The 22,631-nt window shown below is 42.0% G+C and overlaps 1 protein-coding gene across 1 annotated transcript in view; it reads right to left on the bottom strand.

Moving 5' to 3' along the window:
* LOC126108285 (uncharacterized) overlaps nucleotides 1-22,631 on the bottom strand; it is a 235,549-nt gene that overhangs the window by 206,211 nt on the left and 6,707 nt on the right. The window contains exon 2 of the mRNA XM_049913509.1: nucleotides 10,590-10,797. Within this exon, the coding sequence (XP_049769466.1) occupies nucleotides 10,590-10,797 (208 nt within the window). The remainder of the gene's footprint in view (nucleotides 1-10,589; nucleotides 10,798-22,631) is intronic.

The following is a 22,631-nucleotide window of genomic DNA, read 5'->3' as shown; positions in this document are numbered from 1 at the left end:
ACTACGTCATGAGGAGCCAATGAAGGGCTCAGGACGCAGTGTGTGACCATATAGGGAGAGGCGCCTCTATCCCTCCACTCAGACTGAAGAACAATAGCAACAACAATGCTTTAACGAGACCAAATAAGGGCAAGTTGCCTTCGACGCTACGTCATGCCAAGCGCTGGCGGGGTCGGAGGGGAAACACTAACAAAACCCGAGAGCACGCCGCTCTGAGGAGCTAAGCTAAGTTGTTTTGTCGGGTCTGGTCTTGCGGTTCTTGTAGTCAAGTTAGAGAGTGATAGCGGCAGCCGACTTGGGCTGGGGAACGGGCTGTAGGCAGGCAGCCGGAGATAGTCGCTGGAGTGCGTCAGGGCGTAGCCGCGGGACTCTAACGTAGGGTGTTAAAGAGACATTGCAGAACTTCTAGTAGGCAGTCGGAACGGTGGAGTCAGTCACCGTCTCTGTATTGGACTTGGCCTTCCTGTGAATGCAACCACCGTCATATAGGGCGAGCTGTACTCATATAGAATAAACTGCAAATTGTTAAAGTTATCACGACTTTAATTTCCACTGCCTTCCTAGCCTTGTGACAACCAGGGATTTCTACATCTTAGCCAGATCAAAGTCTCCCTCTCACTACGGTCAACCGGCTAAAATCCCATCCACGAACCGTGTCGCTCAATCCCCCGCAATACCCACGCTTGGGACGCGACAGGGAGTCTGTGTACCACGACTACTTTTTAACTGCGCATTGGAGAAGGTAGTCAGAGAATGGAGAAAATCCAGCAATACTAAGCGTGTTCAGCTATGAAGAAGCCCAAATAAAAATCACCATCAATTGTCTAGCATTTGCAGATGACAAAGGATTAATTATCGACTCACTGGATAGTGTCAAAAAAAAAAACAGAACTACAGAAACAAGCAAACAAAACTAAACTGAAAATATCATTTGAAAAGAACACATTTTATGATAAATATCAATGACGCCCCTAATAATCTTAAAATTAATAACAACACAATACCTAAAACAACCTGTTTTAAATACATAGGAGGATGGATAACAAGGAAAATGAAAGAAAACAAAGTGCATAAAATGATAAGGGCATTCCAAATGACAAAAAGAAAAATGAACAAACTGTCCCAGAACACAAATCTATAACAAAAACTAATATCTTTTAAACAGTGGTAAGGCCTGAAACACTGTATGCATCAGAAACACTTACACTAACAAGATTTGGGGGATCTTGAAAAACTGGAGAGAGTTGAAAGAAGAATTCCAAGAAAAATACTGGAACTTAGAAATAATAGTAACATTGAATACAAATTAAAATCAGAGCTTTGTTTGAAATTGGAAATGCTAACTGATGTAATGAGGAAAAGAAGACTGTAGTTTTATGGGAACCCACCCACCAAATGGATAACAACAGACCAACCAAGCAAATCTTCAGCTTACTGAACAGCAACAAATCAAAACCCACACAGTTCACTGAAATTGACAGAGATATGAAAAACATAGGCATTAAAATTGGCATAATAGATAACTGAACACCTTTCAAAGAAGCAACACAAAAGGCAGGATTTCGGGAAAGAATGAAGTTTTCAAATGGAAGAAAGTGTACACAGAAAGAGAAGAAATGACTCTCTCAAAGGATGAAGGAAGCCTGGGAGCAACAAATATCTAACACAAAGGATCAAAACAAAGTTGATTTACTGTATCTTCCAAAAGGATAATTCAAATACAAAAATAAAATGGTGCCATTTCAAGGCAATGGCACATTGAAGATGTATCAAAAATGTGTGTTCTCAGTACAAGTTGTTATAATCAAATGTCAGTTAATGACACGTCACATATTACAAGACAAAAATATCTGAAGGTCACAAATGTGTAGTGGGTATAGTCACGCACTGCAGAGTTATGAAATCATAGTTCACGAGTTTGCGTCCTCCTATTTCCATTTTTTTTTCCTTCTTTTTTCCATTTTATAAAAGATTCTGGGAGTTTCTTATTAACTTCATAGAAGTATTTACTGTAATATTAGATGTTATGTACGTGTAAGAGCTCTTGTTCTCAGGAGAGCGGTGCTTCCATTGCATCAACAAGCCAGAGAACACGTGCAAACGTGCAACCCAAGATTGTTTTCCATGACATTGCTTGAGTCGATTGCAAAATCTTCAGTATTAATTTACCCATCCAAAATTTACAATCACAGCACAAGACCCACAATGCCACAGAAACATCATCATTTCAGCAGGTCAAATCAAATGCCCTGGAGTGAACACACACAAAACCAACTACAAAGTTTAGAATTGAAAAAACAAAAAACCTTAAGCATGCAACAAAGATAACATACACAGTATTAAGTATCTCTCCAAATCATATCTTTTATTATGATTTGTTGTGATAAAACATCAGGAAATGCAAAATCAGCAGATAAATGCACTACCTAAAGATCTTATCTTCGAATTAACTTCTGGCATATTTAGTGGTTGATTATGAAAAGGAAAGAATATACAATATTTGAAATTCTGGTTAAGAGTCTGATATTGCATATTGCCCCCCCTCTCCTCCCCCCCACCGCCCTCCTGGCCTCCGCTATGGTGAGACACTGATATATAGTGTAGTCCAATGTCTCAGTTAGTTACAATTGATAAAATATTGCACCCTTCCCCAGCCTGTAAACAAGAGCCATGCCTACTCCAGGCAACTACCTTCAGAAGAGACTTCCTAACGCTAAAATTTGTTATTTTTCTTTTCAACAAATACATTTCTTGCAAGTCTGCATTTTATATCCACTCTACTCTGGCCATCATCACTTTATCACTGTTTTTTCCCAAATAGGAAAACTCATCTACTACTTTCAGTGTATCACTTTCCTCAACATAGCCTAATATACACTCCTGGAAATTGAAATAAGAACACTGTGAATTCATTGTCCCAGGAAGGGGAAACTTTATTGACACATTCCTGGGGTCAGATACATCATATGATCACACTGACAGAACCACAGGCACATAGACACAGGCAACAGAGCATGCACAATGTCGGCACTAGTACAGTGTATATCCACCTTTCGCAGCAATGCAGGCTGCTATTCTCCCATGGAGACGATCGTAGAGATGCTGGATGTAGTCCTGTGGAATGGCTTGCCATGCCATTTCCACCTGGCGCCTCAGTTGGACCAGTGTTCGTGCTGGACGTGCAGACCGCGTGAGACGACGCTTCATCCAGTCCCAAACATGCTCAATGGGGGACAGATCCGGAGATCTTGCTGGCCAGGGTAGTTGACTTACACCTTCTAGAGCATGTTGGGTGGCACGGGATACATGCGGACGTGCATTGTCCTGTTGGAACAGCAAGTTCCCTTGCCGGTCTAGGAATGGTAGAACGATGGGTTCGATGACGGTTTGGATGTACCGTGCACTATTCAGTGTCCCCTCGACGATCACCAGTGGTGTACGGCCAGTGTAGGAGATCGCTCCCCACACCATGATGCCGGGTGTTTGCCCTGTGTGCCTCGGTCGTATGCAGTCCTGATTGTGGCGCTCACCTGCACGGCGCCAAACACGCATACGACCATAATTGGCACCAAGGCAGAAGTGACTCTCATCGCTGAAGACGACACGTCTCCATTCGTCCCTCCATTCACGCCTGTCGCGACACCACTGGAGGCGGGCTGCACGATGTTGGGGCGTGAGCAGAAGACGGCCTAACGGTGTGCGGGCCCGTAGCCCAGCTTCATGGAGACGGTTGCGAATGGTCCTCGCCGATACCCCAGGAGCAACAGTGTCCCTAATTTGCTGGGAAGTGGCGGTGCGGTCCCCTACGGCACTGCGTAGGATCCTACAGTCTTGGCGTGCATCCGTGCGTCGCTGCGGTCCGGTCCTAGGTCGACGGGCACGTGCACCTTCCGTCGACCACTAGCGACAACATCGATGTACTGTGGAGACCTCACGCCCCACGTGTTGAGCAATTCGGCGGTACGTCCATCCGGCCTCCCGCATGCCCACTATACGCCCTCGCTCAAAGTCCGTCAACTGCGCATACGGTTCACGTCCACGCTGTCGCGGCATGCTACCAGTGTTAAAGATTGCGATGGAGCTCCGTATGCCACGGCAAACTGGCTGATACTGACGGCGGCGGTGCACAAATGCTGCGCAGCTAGCGCCATTCGACGGCCAACACCGCGGTTCCTGGTGTGTCCGCTGTGCCGTGCGTGTGATCATTGCTTGTACAGCCCTCTCGCAGTGTCCGGAGCAAGTATGGTGGGTCTGACACACCAGTGTCAATGTGTTCTTTTTTCCATTTCCAGGAGTGTATAATTTGATAACATTCTATAATGTCTGTTCTATGTCAAAATTCCAATATTAGCCCCAATCGGGCATCAAAATAAATTCAATGGCAACAAGTGAAAATTTGTGCCAGACCAGGACTCATACACAGATTTTTCACTTTATGGGAGCAGTTGCTTTAACTGCTTCAGATATCTGAGCACACTTCCCATTCAACCCTAACTCCCAACTTGTCGCACACTACACATGCGGCCACCCACTGTCCATTGCTCGCAGCCTCAAATTGATTCCTGAAAGAGTTGAGAAGAAGAATGCATCTGCACTGAACGACCTTTAATTACCATCAAGGAGCATAGATACTGCCAGAAAAAACGAAAAACACCAAAAAATAATTGTACTACAAGGTGTAAAACTTTGCTTCCGCCATTTTCCCCCCAACATTTGAGGTTTTAATGAAACAAAATGGTTACACATGTATCATTCAAAGAATTTTCCATTGCCGGCCACTACTTTTTCCCATTTTTCGGGCAGTGTACGAATCCCGCATCAAAAGATTGTTCACCGTCTGAACAATCCACGAATCGTACCAATTTGTGACTTCTTCATGAGATCGGAAGTGTTGGTCAGCCAGGCCATGTGTCGTTGATCTAAACAGGTGACATAGGGAGCAATATCTGGAGAATACAGCGGGTGGGGTAGGACTTCCCATTTTAACGTTTCCAAGTATGTTTTGGCCTCTTTTGCAACGTGGGGTTGAGCGTTGTCACACTGCAAAATCACTTTATCGTGCCTCTCGCCGTATTGTAACCGTTTTTCTTTTAATGATCTGCTCAAACGCGTTAAATGCATTAGATAACAAGCACCTCTGATTGTTTCACTCTGTTTTAACACCTCGTAGTACACAGCGCTGAGCTGGTCCCACCATATGTAGAGCATGATCTTGGAGCTGTGAATATTCAGTTTGGCCGTCAACGTGGAAGCATGGCCGGGTCATCCCCACAATTTTTTCCATTTAGGGTTACATAATGAACCCGTTTTTGATCCCCGGTCACGATATGATGCACAAATCCCTTCCGTTTTCGCCTCTGAAGCAACTGTTCACAAACACACATATGCCGTTCAATGTATCTGGATTTCAGCTCATACGGGACCCAAGTTCCTTCTTTCTGAATCGTGCCCATAGCATTGAGACGTTTCGAAATGGCTTGCTGTGTCACTCCCACTAATCGTGTCAATTCTTCGAGTCTGACGCGAGTCTTCACTCGGCAATGTCTCCAATTCTGCATCTTCAAAAACACTCTCTCTTCCACCACTATGCCAGTCTACAACATTAAAATCACCACTCTTGAAGTGTTGAAACCACTCACGACACATTCTTTCACTAATAGTGTCCTTACCGTATTTACTTGAGACCATTTGGTGAGACTCGGCTGCTGTTTTCTTCATATTGAAACAAAACAGTAACACCTCCCACAAATGACGAGAATTAGGCTCATAAACTGACATTTTCAATCACGAACAGCTTTACGATGCAGACACAAATCGACTAATGTTCGAATGAGGTTATTTTCACCAAGGTCCAAGCTAACTGCCCGACGTCTGCAATCTGTTTCTTTTGACTGCTACTTACCACTGTCGCCACCTATCGGCAAACAGCTGAAGCAAAGTTGTACTCCTAACAGAGTAATGAAATTTGTCGGAGGCACATTTGTGACGGTAACATATTTAAGTGATTAACATTGTGAGTTCACAGCTTATTGTAAATGCGACACGAGCCATTGCAATTGTGAAATGCTGGTACATTAACCAGTGTCGCTGCCAGAATGTCGAAAGCAAGCGTGCAAAAGTGCAAGCATCGTGTCGTACAGTTTGTGGGGCGGAGTTCTATGCCCACACTTTGTCAGTCAATACAAGGACGGTTAATGCCGGTTGTGGATGATGCGAGTGTGCTGATGTTCCATATGTGCTCAACTGGGGATAGATCTGGTAATCGAGTAGGCCGAGGCAACGTGTCGACACCTCGTACAGCACGTTGGGTTACAATAGTCGGACACGGACAAGTGTTATCCTGTCGGAAAATACCCCCCGGAATGCTGTTCTGGCAGCACGACAGTTTGAATTGTCAGATTCGTGTACAAATTTGCAGCGCAAACCATAATTCCAGGCATCGGTCCAGTGTGTCTACCATGCAGAGATGTCGGTTGCAGGTCCTCAACTGGTCTCTTCCTAACCGACGCACGGCTGTGACTGACACCGATGCAGAACCTGCTTTCATCAGAAAAAACAACAGACATCTGCCCTGCCCTCCAATGACCTCTCGCTTTGACGCCACTGAAGTTGGAAATCGCAGTGGTTTCATGCCAGTGACACGTACACTCGGGGCTGTCCTCGAAGTAACCGATATGTAACAGTTCACTGTGACACTGGCGCTGTCTGCTGCTCAAATTGCCGCTGCAGATGCAGTGCAATGTGACAAGAGCGATTTGCCGAACACGACGGTCTTCCCTCTCGGTAGCCCGGTATTCTTGCCACCAAACATTCTCGTGACCACCACTGCCGACCATCGTGTACAGTGCCTACATTCCTACCAAGTCTTTCCGGGGCTACATTCTTATCCAGACTTTGTGCAGTATCACAGAAGGAACATCCTGCCTCTCATAGGCCTATGAGACGACTTTATTCAAACCCAGTCAGGTGTTGATAACGGTGTCTCTGTTGCCTCGAGGGAATTCTCGATTAACATCAACACACCACATCAGAACTCAAAAGTAACTAACGAGGGAACCTCCCCATCAACCCCCTCTCAGATTTAGTTATAAATTGACGCAGTGGATAGGCCTCGAAAAACTGAACACAGATCAATCGAGAAAACGGGAAGAAGTTGTGTGGAACTATGAAAAAATGAACAAAATATGCAAACTGAATAGTCCATGTGCAACATCAAAGACGATCAAAGTTGAGGAGCGCCGTGCTCCCGTGGTTAGAGTGAGCAAATGTGGAACTGGAGGTCCTCGGTTCGAGTCCTCCCTCGAGTGAAAATTTTACTTTCTTTATTTTCGCAAAGTTACGATCTGTCCGTTCGTTCATTGACGTCTCTGTTCACTGTAATAAGTTTAGTGTCTGTGTTTTGCGACCACACCGCAAAACCGTGCGATTAGTAGACGAAAGGACGTGCCTCTCCAAAAGGAACCGAAAACATTTGATCGCAAGGTCATAGGTCAACCGATTCCTCCACAGGAAAACACGTCTGATATATTCTATACGACACTGGTGACGGCATCTGCGCCACATGACAGGAATATGGTGTCGACCCACCTAACTTGCACACTTGGCGAATGGGTAAAAAGATTCTTCTACCTTCCCCGATTTAGGTTTCCTTGTGGATGTGATAATCACTCCCAAAAAATTGATGAAAACATAAGAGTTTGTCACATAAACTGCAACAAATGAATGCAACAGTTTCACAGTTTTCCCTGTGCTCTGTCAAAACATATGTTTTTTACGTTTTCAAATGTTTCCGTGTGTAGACCGTCAAATCCTGCATATGTCCCAGCAAATCTGAACATGTCCTGGAATTTTGGAGAGCGAAGTTGATTATGTTTGAGTGCCTGAACTTTAATAATTGTCTGAAAATAAAAAATTAAACTTTTCACTCGAGAGAAGATTTGAACCAAAGACCTCTCGTTCCACAGCTGCTCACGCTAACCACGGGACCACAGCGCTCATTAGCTGATCCTCTCCTAGATGTTGCCTACCTTGCGCATGGACTACTCAGTTTGCATATTTTGCTTATTTTTTTCATAGTTCCACACAACTTCTTCCTGTTTTCTCGATTGATCTGTGTTCAGTTTTTCAAGGCCTATCCCTGTGCCAACTTATACGTAAATATGAGGGGGGTGCGATGGGGAGGTTCCCTTGTAAGACTCACAACCATTACCATCTATATTTAAAGCAAAACTGATTTGCAGCCTCATAGTGCCACTACTAGTGCTACTACTATACAACTGGCATGAAATTTCAATAGACACCATCTTCCAGCTGTAGAAACATGCCTACCAACTTTTGTTTATGTTGCACAACTCCTCAGTGCAGCATTCCCCCCCCCCCCCCCCCCCCCCCCCCCCCAGTCAATGTACTTATCTGTGTGATGTCTGTTCTTCCGGACATGTCTGAAAGAACAAACACCAGACATAACTTGTTCTCAAGATACTATTCATACAGTGCAACTGCTGCTCCAAGTCCTTTGCAGTCTGACCAAATTACAATCTCTTCAGCACAGCTCGAAGTTTTTACAAATTCTCCACGAATTTATATTTCCTTCCCAAGTTTCTACTCGGTTTCCTTGCTCCATGTACAGAGGGAATAATACTGGGTATAAGCTACAACACTGTCTCATTCCCTACTCGACCACTGCTTCCCTTTCACGTTCTTTGACTCTAATAACTGGTTTCTGGGATTTTATGCAAATTATAGATAACCTATTCTTCCCTGTACTTTATCCCTGCGATACCCAGAATTTCAAAGATTGTAATCCACTCAAGACTGTCAAATACTGCCTATACATTGTAATGATATAGGCTGTATGGATCGTGTGGAGTATCCGATACAGCAGGTTCTGTAGTATGCGATACATGCTAAAACAGATGTGGGTTGTGTATAAGGACACTTAGAGCAACAGTGTGAAACAGTTGTAATGAAAATTTTAAACTGTGTCACAGGTGGTAATGTAAAGGTAAAGTAATGTACAGTTGGGATAAGTTCTTATCATTTTAATACAAATTTCGGGATGTTTTAAAGAGAAAGAACAAGTTCTGGAATCAGTGTTAATAGTGTATAAATGTTAGCAATCCAGCTGTTGTGGCCGACAGTTCTAGGCGCTTCAGTCTGGAAAAGCGCGACCACTACGCTCGCAGGTTCGAATCCTACCTCAGGCATGGATGTGAGTGATGTCCTTAGGTTAGTTAGGTTTAAGTAGTTCTAAGTTCTAGGGGACTGATGACCTCAGATGTTAAGTTCCGTAGTGCTCAGAGCCATTTGACCACTTGTTAGTAAAGTTTTTCATTCAGTTTTGTAATTATAATTCAATTAGTAAAATTCACTGTTTACCAAAATGCAAATTAATTGTGTAAACTATTAATTTTGGAAAAGCTTAACATTTATGTATCTTTGCAAGTCAAAACAACATATTCTTATGGAAATCACTAACTAAAAATCTGTAATTAAACTCTTAATTAATGTTCCTAGAACATTCTATACAGAAATTCAGTGCAATATCCACACATTATGAAAACTAGAGAAGGTTTATTTAAACTGGAGACATAATCTGATTCAGAAAGACAATTTGTATCATAAATAATGTTAGAAGAATGATTCATCAATTTTTTGTAATACGGTTTAAAGATTTTGCGATGTATGTAATTACTCCGCATTTTAGCCTTCAAATGTTGTAAAAAGTCATTTTGAACATTTGAATTGCAATTCTGATGATTTAGAAATATTACCAGCCCAAAACTGTTTCATAAAATTGCATAACTGATTACATTATGTAAAGATATGTTCTGGACTGAATAACAAGAACTTAGGTGTTAACTGTACGTATGTTTCAAAATTGCACTTGTAAAAGATTGTTAATTTCGGAAATATGCATTATCAATGTACTTGTTTTAAGTTCTTCTAAAACCCTGTAATGTCAGTTTTTGCTGGATTAACTTATTGCAATTGTAACATCAAACATGAAATAACATAATAACGTAAAAGAACGTAATTATTAAAATTTGTATATATACACTTTGTCCGAAGCCTTGGTGCCAGTTGTAAATTAACAATTCTATGCCCATTCATGAAAGTTACAGCAGATCCACATTCGACGACTACTTGATCCCGCACTCGAGCAAACACTGAAGTTTTTGTTTTTACAAAGAGAAAACATATCATGCATAATGCAACAAGGTGATTTGCTAAGTCAAAACATATTTATAACTATCTTATTAAAACTCATTATCTATTAAATGTTGTACATAATTAAATTCTTTACTCTGTAACTAATCAATAAAATTTAGAAATGAATTACACGTATAAAAAAATCTCAAGTTGATATGACGTCATAGGTCACTACTCATTTCGACTCCCATAAGCTCACGTGACGCAAAGTAGATCTGACTATATTGCACATACTCCTGTAATTTTACAGTGTACTAATTTTTTCCCCCGGCAGTGTAGTTATTTGTAGTGTCATCTCAACTTGTCGGTAAATAGCAAAAGACAGCTGTAGTCCGATAAGAATCTCGCCTCACAGAGAAGCGATACCAGACACGCACCCCTGGCTGAAGGCGAGGAGATGCCGGCCAGAGTGCGCCGGGTTTCCGAGTGCGAGACGTCCGCGACGAACGGCCAGTACCCGGGGCGTTGCTCGCGCAGGCCGTGCCGCAGACCGGCGTCCAGGTGGCTCACCAGCGCAGCACTCGCAGGGCACGGCGCGCGGCTCGCCGCGTCCCGCTTCAGCTGCTGCACCTCCTGCTGGTGGAGCTGCGACACACGTGACGACGGAAATTACTATTCTCGTCGTCTGTTCTCGGGATTACTGAGACACGAGCAATTACTTAACAAATACACTTCGGCAAACAACAATGATCTTAAACGTACAGAGAAGACACGAGAAAAGAATTTACCAAATGAAATGTGACACTTTTAAAGAGAAGTCTCAAATTTCAAACAAATTGTCGGCAATGTCTCTGAAAGGATGTGAGAAGCCACAATGAAACTTTACATGAAAAAATAACAGTATGAAGAAAACGAAGTAAACTCACACTGGGTAAGAATTAAAACTTCACCAGTTATGCCTTTAAATGACAATACTGCTCTCAGCAACACTGATTTCAAATAGCACTGTACTACAAGATGTACAACTTTGCTTCTGCCGTTTTTTTCGCCAACATTTCAGGCTTTAATTAAACAAATTGGTTACACATGTATCATTCATTCAAAGTATTTTCCATCGCTGGTCACTACTTTCTCCCATCTTTCAGGCAGTGAACGAATCCCAAGTCAAAAAAATTTTTCATCTTAGGAAGCGATCCACGAATCGATCCAATTTGTGACTTCTTCTTGAGACCGGATGTGTCGGTCAGTCAGGCCACACGCCATTGGTCTAAACAGGTGATAGTCAGAGGGAGTAATGTCTGGAGAATATGGCTGGTGGGGTAGGACTTTGCATTTTAATGTTTCCAGGTATGTTTTGAACTCTCTTGCAATGTGGGGCCGAGCGTTGTCGTGCTACAAAATCACTGGGCAAAAACCACAATGTGCTACACATTACAGCCATCATATGCTTTCTTTCAGTTACATAGACTGATTCCACCAGTTTGTGCCAGTTCTGACTGACTGTCAAGTGGGTGGTCAAAGAGAATCCACACACCTGGAGTTTGTGGTGGCAGACAGACCTGTAGCATTGCATAAGGTCTCGATTTTGGGCTGTTAGACATCTCTACCTACCTGCAGATCATATAGTGTGTGCCAGACATCTGCGTCTACCCACAATACGTATTTAAATGTCTGGCAGACAGTTCACAGAACCACCTTCACACTATTTCTTAACCATTCCACTCTGGACTAGCACTTGAGAAAAGATGAACACCTAAACTTTTTCATGTCAGTTCTGATTTCCATTATTTTCTCACAATGGTCATCTCTGCCTAAGTAGGTTAAAGTCAACAAAACACTTCCACATTCATCTACTTATATATCTACATGGATACTCTGCAAATCACATTTAAGTGCCTGGCAGAGGATTCATCGAACCACCTTCCTAATTCTCTATTATTCCAAACTCGTATAGCTCATGGAAAGAACGAACACCTATATCATTCTGTACGAGTTCTGATTTCCCTTATTTTATCGTGGTGAACATTTCTCCCTATGTAGGTCGGTGTCAACAAAATATTTTCGCACTCGGATGAGAAAGTTGTTGAGTGGAATTTCGTGAGAAGATTCCGTTGCAACGAAAAACACCTTTGTTTTTAATGATGTCCACCCTAAAACCTGTATCATTTCAGTGACATTCTCTCCCACCTTTCGCGATAACACAAAACGTGCTACCCTTCTTTGAACTTTTTCGATGTACTCCGTCAGTCCTGTCTGGTAAGGATCCCACACCGCGCAGCAGTATTCTAAAAGAGGATGGACAAGCATAGTGTAGGCAGTCTCCTTAGTAGATCTGTTACATTTTCTGAGTGTCCTGCCAATAAAACACAGTCTTTGGTTAGCCTTCCCCACAACATTTTCTGTGTGTTTTTTCCAATTTAAGTTGTTTGTAATTGTAATTCCTAGGTATTTAGTTGAATTTACGGGCTTTAGATTTGACTGATTTAGCATGTAACTGAAATTTAACAGATTCCTTTCACACTCACTCATGTGGATGACCTCACACTTTTCATTATGTAGGGACAACTGCCAATTTTCGCACCATTCCGATATCTTTTCTAAATTATTTTGATCTTCTGATTACTTTATTAGTCGATAAACAACAGCGTCATCAGCAAACAACCTAAGACGGCTGCTCAGGTTGTCTCCCAAATTGTTTATATATATAAAAAACAGCAAAGGGCCTATAACACTACCTTGGAGAATGCCAGAAATCACTTCCATTTTACTCGATGACTTTCCATCAATTACTACGAACTGTGACCTCTCTGACAGGAAATCACAAATCCAGTCACATAACTGAGACGATATTCCATAAGCACGCAATTTCACTACAAACCGCTTGTGTGGTACAGCGTCAAAAGCCTTCCGGAAATCCAGAAATATGAAATCCCTTGTCAACAATAGCATTCATTCTGAGGAGAAAGCTGGCGAGTGAAATTTTGTGGAAAGATCTCACTACAAAGGGAAACCCATTTTTGAATCAATGTTGCCCCAATTTGCTTAGCATATTTACAATATTCTCTCTCCAGCATAGTGATAATACAATCAGCTGGCCTCCTTTGAAATTTTTAAAACCACCAGCCACCACTCTACAGCACTACCCCCCCCCCCCCCCCCAATCCTGCATTCATTGCAAGTCTCCCACCCAGCATGAAGTCCTAAGCAACTGGGAAAAAAAATGCAGGTGACTTCTCTCTATACGAAAGATACAAGAATGGCCTAGAAAAACTCAGCCCAATATCCTTAACATCAGTATGCTGCAGAATTCTTCAAATATTCTCAATTCAAATACAATAAATTTCCTTGAGACGAAAAAGCTTTTGTCCACAGATCAGCACACATTCTAGAAGTCACTACTCGTGCAAAACTCACCTTGCCCTTCTCTCACACAATATCCTGTGAACTGTGGATGAAGGGCAACATGCCAGATTCCACACTCCTAGATTTCGATAAAGCAGTACCCCACTGCTGACAAATGTACAAGTGTATGGAACAGATTCCTAGGTATGTGAGTGGCTCAAAGACTTTTTAAGTAATAGAATCCAGTACAATGTCCTCGACAGCGAGTGTTCGTCGAGAGACAAAGGTATTAAGTGTGGGTCATCTGCAAAAGAGAGCATGTATAGAACAGTAGAGTGACCTAGTCTCGAGTATTGCTCAAGCGTTTAGGATCCAACGAGATCAAATTAAGAGAAAACATTGAGGCAATTCAGAGGCGGGCAGCTAGATTCATTACCAGTACGCTGGATCAGCACACGAAGTTATTACTGAGATGCTTTGGGAACCCCACGTGGGAATCCCCAAAGAGTAAGTGGCATTCTTTTCAAGGAACGCTGTTGAGAAAGTTTAGAAAACCAGGTTTTGAAGCTGATTCCAAACAATTCTTCTCTGTCAAAGTTCATTATACACAAGGACCACAAAGATCAGAGAAATTATGGTTTGCACATGGGCATCTAGACAGCCATTTTCCCTTACTGTATTTGTGAGTGGAACAGGAAAGGAAATGACTGTCAGTGGTACAAGGTACCTTCTGCGACGCACCATGCAGTGGCTTGTGGAGTACGTATGTAGATGTAGACAGTTCAGATCATGAAGTCTCCCCCAAAGCAACTGATTATGAGAACAACAGTTGAATTCAAGTCACTCAGCACATACTGGCAACAATGTCACACACTACTTCCTCTGAAGCCAACTGCTAAAAAATGCACGTTATTTTAATGACATTATAGGATGCCATTAATCTGCTTTTGCCACATGATTATGTTTCATGTTATTGTTTATATACGAGGGTCACTCCAAAAGAAATGCACACAATTTTTTTAAATCCACCTTTTATTCTACATGTTTGAAAGTTTTACAGTGTGTAGATGCATCCTTTAGGAACATTATTTTCATTTCTCCACATAATTTCCATCCCTCTCAACTGCCTTACGGCATCTTGGAACCAGCGCCTGTATACCCGCACGGTAAAATTCTGGACCGACCTGCTGGAGCCACTGTTTGGTAGCGTGCACAAGGGAGTCACCATCTTCAAACCTTGTTCCACAAAGAGAGTCTTTCAGTTTCCCAAAGAGATGATAGTCATGCGGAGCCAGGTCATGGGTGTAAGGCAGGTGTTTCAGTGTTGTCCATCCAAGTTTTGTGATCGCTTCCGTGGTTTTTTGACTGACATGTGGCCGTGCATTGTCGTGCAACAGCAAAACATCCTGCTTTTGCCAATGTGGTCCAACACGACCCAGTCGAGCTTGAAGTTTCTTCAGTGTCGTCACATATGCATCAGAATTTATGGTAGTTCCACTTGGCACGATGTCCACAAGCGAGAGTGCTTCGGAATCGAGAAACACCGTAGCCATAACTTTTCCAGCAGAAGATGTGGTTTTGAATTTTTAATTTTTTTTGGTGAATTTTCATGATGCCACTCCATTGATTGCCTCTTCGTCTCTGGTGAAAAATGATGGAGCCATGTTTCATCACCTGTCACAATTCTTCCAAGAAATTCATTTCCACCATTCTCGTACTGTTCCAAAAGTTCGCTGCATACAGTTTTTCTCATTTCCTTGTGAGCCACCATCAACATCCTTGGAACCAACTAGGCACAAACCTTCTTTAACGCCAACACTTTCAGTATTCTCCAAACACTTCCTCCCCTATCCCAACGTAGTGTGACAATTCATTCACTGTGTTGCGAGGACAATCCTCAATATTGCCACGCCTGCTTTCATCATGTAACCAGCTTGCCCACTGACTAACTGTACTGTGATCGACAGCAGCATCTCCATACACTTTTTTCAACCTCTCGTGGATTTTATCCCACTGTCTTGTTTTCACAGCACAGGAATTCTATGGATAGCATGTTGCTTCTGACGAATGTCAAGTGTAGCAGCCATCTTAAAGACATGCTGTGATGGCGCCACTAACGGGAACAGGTTGAACTAAGTTTGAAAACAAGCGGGAAGGATGTATCTACACACTGTAAACCTTTCACATACGCAGAATGAAAACTGTATTTTTACAAAAATAGTGTGCATTTCTTTTGGAGTGACCCTCGTATGTATGCAGGACATTTGCATTATTTTTCATGTTGAAATGTTATTAATGATTTCTTCATTAGTACATAAGTGAGTTTTATGAAGTTTGGACAGGTGACCAGCCAAGTCCTGGATACAGGAACCGTCCCAGCCTTTACTTGGACTAATTTAGGGGAACAATTGAAAATCTAAATGAGGATGGCCAGACAGAGCCATTATTAATGACTTTGTGCCGAAGGCAGAATCTAAAGTGTAACAGAACAATCCTGGGTTCGACTGGAAGCAAATACTTTCATTTTACATTACTTTCTGCTTGCTGCAAAAGCAGAAAATGTATACAGGGCTATTACAAATGATTGAAGCGATTTCATAAATTCACTGTAGCTCCATTCATTGACATATGGTCACGATACACTACAGATACGTAGAAAAACTCATAACGTTTTGTTCGGCTGAAGCCGCACTTCAGGTTTCTGCCGTCAGAGCGCTCGAAAGCGCAGTGAGACAAAATGGCGACAGGAGCCGAGAAAGCGTATGTCGTGCTTGAAATGCACTCACATCAGTCAGTCATAACAGTGCAACGACACTTCAGGACGAAGTTCAACAAAGATCCACCAACTGCTAACTCCATTCGGCGATGGTATGCGCAGTTTAAAGCTTCTGGATGCCTCTGTAAGGGGAAATCAATGGGTCGGCCTGCAGTGAGCGAAGAAACGGTTGAACGCGTGCGGGCAAGTTTCACGCGTAGCCCGCGGAAATTGGCTCATGCCAGAACTGGAGACCGACGGCGCCGACTTCATCTTTCAACAGGATGGTGCTCCACCGCACTTCCATCATGATGTTCGGCATTTCTTAAACAGGAGATTGGAAAACCGATGGATCGGTCGTGGTGGAGATCACGATCAGCAATTCATGTCATGGCCTCGACGCTCTCCCGACTTAACCCCATGTGATTTATTTCTGTGGGGTTATGTGAAAGATTCAGTGTTTAAACCTCCTCTACCAAGAAACATGCCAGAACTGCGAGCTCGCATCAACGATGCTGTCGAACTCATTGATAGGGACATGCTGCACCGAGTGTGGGAGGAACTTGATTATCGGCTTGATGTCTGCCGAATCACTAAAGGGGCACATATCGAACATTTGTGAATGCCTAAAAAAACTTTGAGTTTTTGTATGTGTGTACAAAGTATTGTGAAAATATCTCAAATAATAAAGTTATTGTAGAGCTGTGAAATCGCTTCAATCATTTGTAATAACTCTGTATATAGTGTCAGGTGAGGTATTTGTAAAATAGGGGTAATTGGAAACAAGAGGGAAAAAACTTTTCTGGAGAGACATTTGATTTTTTATTCTACACCACTTGCCTCTCTTTATTGTTCAATTTTGTTCACTGTTCAGCTTTTTATACTGATGTACCTAGCTCCAGATTTGGGAAGGAAGAAATTTTTTTTTCCTTTATTTATTGGTAACTTAAACACGCTATTTATGGTTTATTAAGCTATACGCAGCGATCCGAAAGTTTCCCTCTGAGGGGATTTGCTTCAGCATATATGCAATTTTGTATGACTCCGATGTGGGTATACAAAAACAGACATGCAGTCAAGGGGTTATTGTGGCATTTGTGTGTTTCGAAAGTGCATACAGTAAATGTGGAAATGTAAACTACGGTGACGTTATTAGCAAATGGTCCACCAAACAGAAGCAACATGCCATCATTCTTTTCTTGGCAGATGAGGGAGAGACATCCACTGCAGAATGAAGAATGTGTACGGGGCAGCATGTCTGTTGGAAACCATCATCACAGAATGGTGTGTCAAGGGATGGTGATGCTTCGTGATAACACACAGCCGTTATCACAAATGTCATGGTGCAGAAGTTACACCAAGTCAAGTGGGAGACACACTACCACCTGCCCACGCCCACATCTCTCCCCCTACGATTACAACACCTTCGGTCCCTTAAAGGTCTCGAGGGGTCGGAAATTCCTGTCAGACGAAGATGTGTAACAGCAATTGCGGACTTCTTCACACAGCCTCTACAATCTGGTGCATCAGCGAAATGACTGCCTCAAAGCTCACGGCAACTTTGCCCAATTGTGATGCCAATTCTGGTTCGTCTCAGGATAATGGTTTTGGAAAAGTAGATACTGGGCCGTGCACGTATGTACGTAAGCAATCGGTTCATGTCATTGCCTGCTGCGTGTATTGACATTTCGAGCGTAAACCGTAAACACATAGGCAACTCCGGCCTGAGTGGCTGTGTCATTTTAATACACCGAGTGACGACAGTAGGCGAGTAACCTGTGCAGATGTTATTGCAACTCTGTTCACAGTTACGATGGAAAGGAGATTTACTATAGCTGAGCTATGTGATATGCATTTAATTTATGGTGAGGAAAAAGGTGTTGCGAGAGCAGCTGTACGAATTTATCGTGAACGCTTCCCACAACGACGACTTCCGTGCACCAAAGGTTTGTGCCAATGTAATTCTCTACTTGTATGCGATTATTATGCATTTACATCTTAATAAAATACAGTAGTTATCTGCACCTTTGTAAATTTTCGTCCGTATGCGAAACGTATCTTCTGTTCTGATATGCTTTTCGTTTTTGTTACATCGTGACAAAATACAACTGACGAGTACATATTTAATTTCCTTAGATTGAGAGATACTGGCTCTTTACTGCCCTGCCCAGAAGGCAGGAGCCCGCCGATCGTACATTGGAAGCTGAGGAAAGAATTCTGGACCGCATCCAGGAGGATCCTTCTCAGAGTACTAGAAGCATCGCTCGCCACGTGCGTATACCGAACACTGTCGTTCATTGCACTTTGCAAGAGGAGCGTCTGTGGCCTTACCACATTCGACGCATACAAGCATTGGAAGACCAAGATTTCCCTCCACAACGTGAATTCTCAGAGTGGTTTTTGTTACACAGTGCGCAGCATAATTTTGTCAACAAAATACTCTTCACAGATGAAGCGTGTTTCACTCGCGACAGAATAACTAATTTCCATAACATGCACACGTGGAGTGTACACAATCCTCGCCACGTACTGGCAACACATTTTCAGCGACGATTTTCCGTAAATGTGTGGGTGGGTATGCTCGATAATTACATTATTGGGCCCTATGTTTTACCTGCATGTTTGACTGGTAACTGTTTCTAGAGGAAACATTGTTACCAACATTGTTAGAAGACATTCCGTTAGGCATACGTCATAATATGGTGCTCCATCCCACGTTCTCACAGCGTACGCAGATTTTTGGATAGTCGATTTCCAGGGCGATGGATCGGGCGTTTGAGTCCACATCGATGGCCAGCACACAGCCCTGATTTAAATCCACCGGATTTTTACTTTTGGGGCCATATGAAGGAACTTGTTTATGCTGAACCAGTAAACAATGTGGACAAATTGACACAGAAGATTTTAGATGTTGCCCATACCATAAAGGCCAATGTGCATGTGTGTAAACGAGTGCGACAAAACTGGGTTCGCCGTAATGAAGCATGTGTAGAAACGAATGGTGGTCATTTCGAACATTTATTGTAGTATTGGTGTAAGAGGAAATGAAGTAATGGGTTTTCTTTTTGTCACGATGTCATTGTATAGAAGGAAAATAATGTGAATTTCGTATTCGTTATGGCTTTGCCGTAAAAAGGTGAAACAGGTGAGTGTAACTAATGCACAACTATCTACTTGGTGATTGATTGAATCTGTACTAATGGAAATACATTGTGTTTGATATTAGCTTGTCATTACTACTACGACCTTTGTTATCGACTTGTTGAGAAACAGACTGGTTGTATTCAATTCACCTAAAGCAAATTACACATTCTTGAAGCACAAAAACTGTTTACATTCCTTTTTTCGGTAGCACTTCATTATCACACCACGTCGTCGTATATGTCTAATGATTTCAATCCTCTGGTCGGCTCGTTGCCTTTCTCTGGCCGATCCGCCATTGTAGGTGATAAGCTCGGTACGCCATTTACTGTCGGTTGACTATGTAAACAGAAATGCATATACTATCTATCCTACGAACATTACGTTTTAATAACACAATAATAAAGTACATGATACAAGGAAATGTCATTAGACTTTTTTGTCAAGCACACCGAGATGTACCATCTGTACAATTTTGGCGCCTTATACTGTTTACACCCTGTATTTTATCCTTTCCAAATGAGATTATAATAATGAAATTACTTGCTTTCAAGCTAAATAATAACCACTGCATATTTACATTAACCCCCTAAAAAATTACAAACTGGGTACAGAAACTGAGTGACAATTGCAAAATAATTTATGTTTCTCCATATCAAGCTTTGAAAAAACACCAAAGACCTACATTAAAATGTATGCAGAAAGCACTTATGCTGTAAATGATATGCCAAGGGATGCTCATAATGTTATAAAATTAAAGTTAAATTATTTACAGAAGCAGCAGCAGCTTGAGGTGTCACAAAATCAGTCATATGCCACCAAATTAAAGGATGGAAACTATATTTTTCTGAGAGTCCAGAATGAAAGGAAGAAATTAAATCTGACCCTTTATATATGATTTGCGTCCGCCGCTCGTGGTCTCGCGGTAGCGTTCTCGCTTCCCGAGCACGGGGTCCCGGGTTCGATTCCCGGCGGGGTCAGAGATTTTCACCTGCCTCGAGATGACTGGGTGTTTGTGTTGTCCTTATCATTTCATCATCATCCAGGAAAGTGGCGAAATTGGACTGAGCAAAGGTTGGGAAATTGTACGGGCGCTGATACCCACGCAGTTGAGCGCCCCACAAACCAAACATCATCATCATCATCATCATTTATATATGATTTGCACCATTTTATTCTGATTCCTTCAGGTGAGAGGGTTACCACTGGATAAATCAGATCTTGGGCATCCTTAAGCTCTTCCTCCACATATTGAAGCTACAATGGCCAACTGTTTAACTGCTGGTGCAGAAATGGTATATCCATGTGACAAAGAGGTACTTAAAGTCATTGGCACAACAGAATGTTAAACAAAAAACATTGAAAACTCCATTTAAAGATGATCATCCTGGTGGGGATTGGTATCAGGCCTTTATGAAACAGAACCCCTTTATTTCTTTGAAGAAACTTTAGCACCTGCAACAGTCCCGAAACACCGCTCGAGACCCATTTGCAGTTTATAGCTTCTACATGAACTAATAATATGTATTAAATATGTGGTCCAAAAGACTATGAGAAATCGTGCTTTGTCCACAACTTAGATGAGTCTGTGTTTTGCAGTGACTCAAGTAGGGTAAGAGCTCTCGCGGAAGATGAAAAGCCACTGAAAAAAAGTCTCTGCTGGATCAGGTATGGAGATTACAGCTGTTTTGTCCTGTGTTGCTGCAGATGACTCTTACTGCTACCATTTATCACAAATCAGGGTGGAATGGTCTGGGACCTATTGGCTTTGTATAACGTGTACACAGTGACATTATGCTGCTTTAACAAATGGGTGGCTGGAGGAGCCTGAGTTTTATCAGTGCTTCACTGCAGCTTTTATACCTCACATACAATACCCTCATACCAATAACCAATTACATAGCCAAAGTGTGATTTTAATATTTGATGGAAATGCTAGCCATATCGATCTACAATTAGTGGAAACAGCTGTACAAAATAATATTCATTCAGTATGCTTGCAGAGGTATTTTATCTGAAAGACTACACTCTCTTGACAAATTTGCGTCTAACCCTGCTCAAACAAATCGAGAAAAATCTTAGCCACACATTTGTGTGTTCTGATAAGGAGTATTTTTAACAACTTTCAGATGTCTCCACCAAAATTTTTCTTATTTCCAAAATAGCCTTACGTGTTTTCAACATTCTACCACTTTCAAAGTCTATAAAATACAATAGAAAGGTGGTATCAAATGATATGAAAATGTGTTACATTTCACCATTTATTTGAGAATTAATACTGTGAGAAGAAGAAGATTTTTTTTAGCTTACCAGTGTTATGTCAATCACAGAAAACCGTTCAATAGGTACATTTTATCTCATCAACATTCTTTACCATGAGACAAGTGCAAACTACTACCAAGGAACAAATTAGAAACCAAACAGACTAAACTGTTGGTCAGCGCTAGATACGTTGAATACAATACATTTGTTTGTTTGCAACAACCTTTTTTCATCACTGGATTGTATAAAACCACATCATCAGTAAGCAATTCCTGGAAATCATTAAAAAAATGTGCAACTGTATTTTTGAATGGTCAAAAACAATATGTGGATGAGGTCACTTGGTGACACTAGTGTAAATCAGGCAAATTGTCTGTTAACAAGTGCATCGCCACCCAGCAGCCCCTTCCATGTACCATGTATTGTTCTCATGGACATTCAAAAATACAGTTACACATTGTTTTGTAGAAAAAAAAATGTGTGTCTGTAAAACACTGAAATAATTTCCATAAATTGTTTACTGATGAGAGCATTATATACAATGTAATAATCTAAAAGCTTGTTGTTAACAAAAAGGCATTGCGTACCATGTGCCTAGCGCCGCCTAATGGTTTAGTCCACTTGGTTTCTAATTTGTTCCTTGGCAGCTACGCATGTGTGTCTCTGAAGAATGTTGACAAGATACAACGTATCTACGGAACAGTTTTCTACTGGTGCCCTTGCATGGCAGAAAATGCCTAAACGCCACATTCCAGTGTCGTCAACTGTATATGGCACCCAGCCAGATGGCCTTATCTAATTAAAACCCTTCCATACTCAAACAGTTTAACTATAACAACATCTAGAATTTCAACCCTTTTTTTCCCAAAATTCCCTTACAACAGCACTACCACAGCTGTTCCCCAAAGCTTTCATGTTATTTTAATTGAAGTTATCATTATATAAAACATTTGTAGCACAGGACAACAAACACTTTTAC

This window comes from Schistocerca cancellata, chromosome 11 (assembly GCF_023864275.1).
Source record: "Schistocerca cancellata isolate TAMUIC-IGC-003103 chromosome 11, iqSchCanc2.1, whole genome shotgun sequence".
In the NCBI taxonomy this organism is placed as follows: domain Eukaryota; kingdom Metazoa; phylum Arthropoda; class Insecta; order Orthoptera; family Acrididae; genus Schistocerca; species Schistocerca cancellata.
This window is presented reverse-complemented; position numbering and strand designations above follow the sequence as displayed.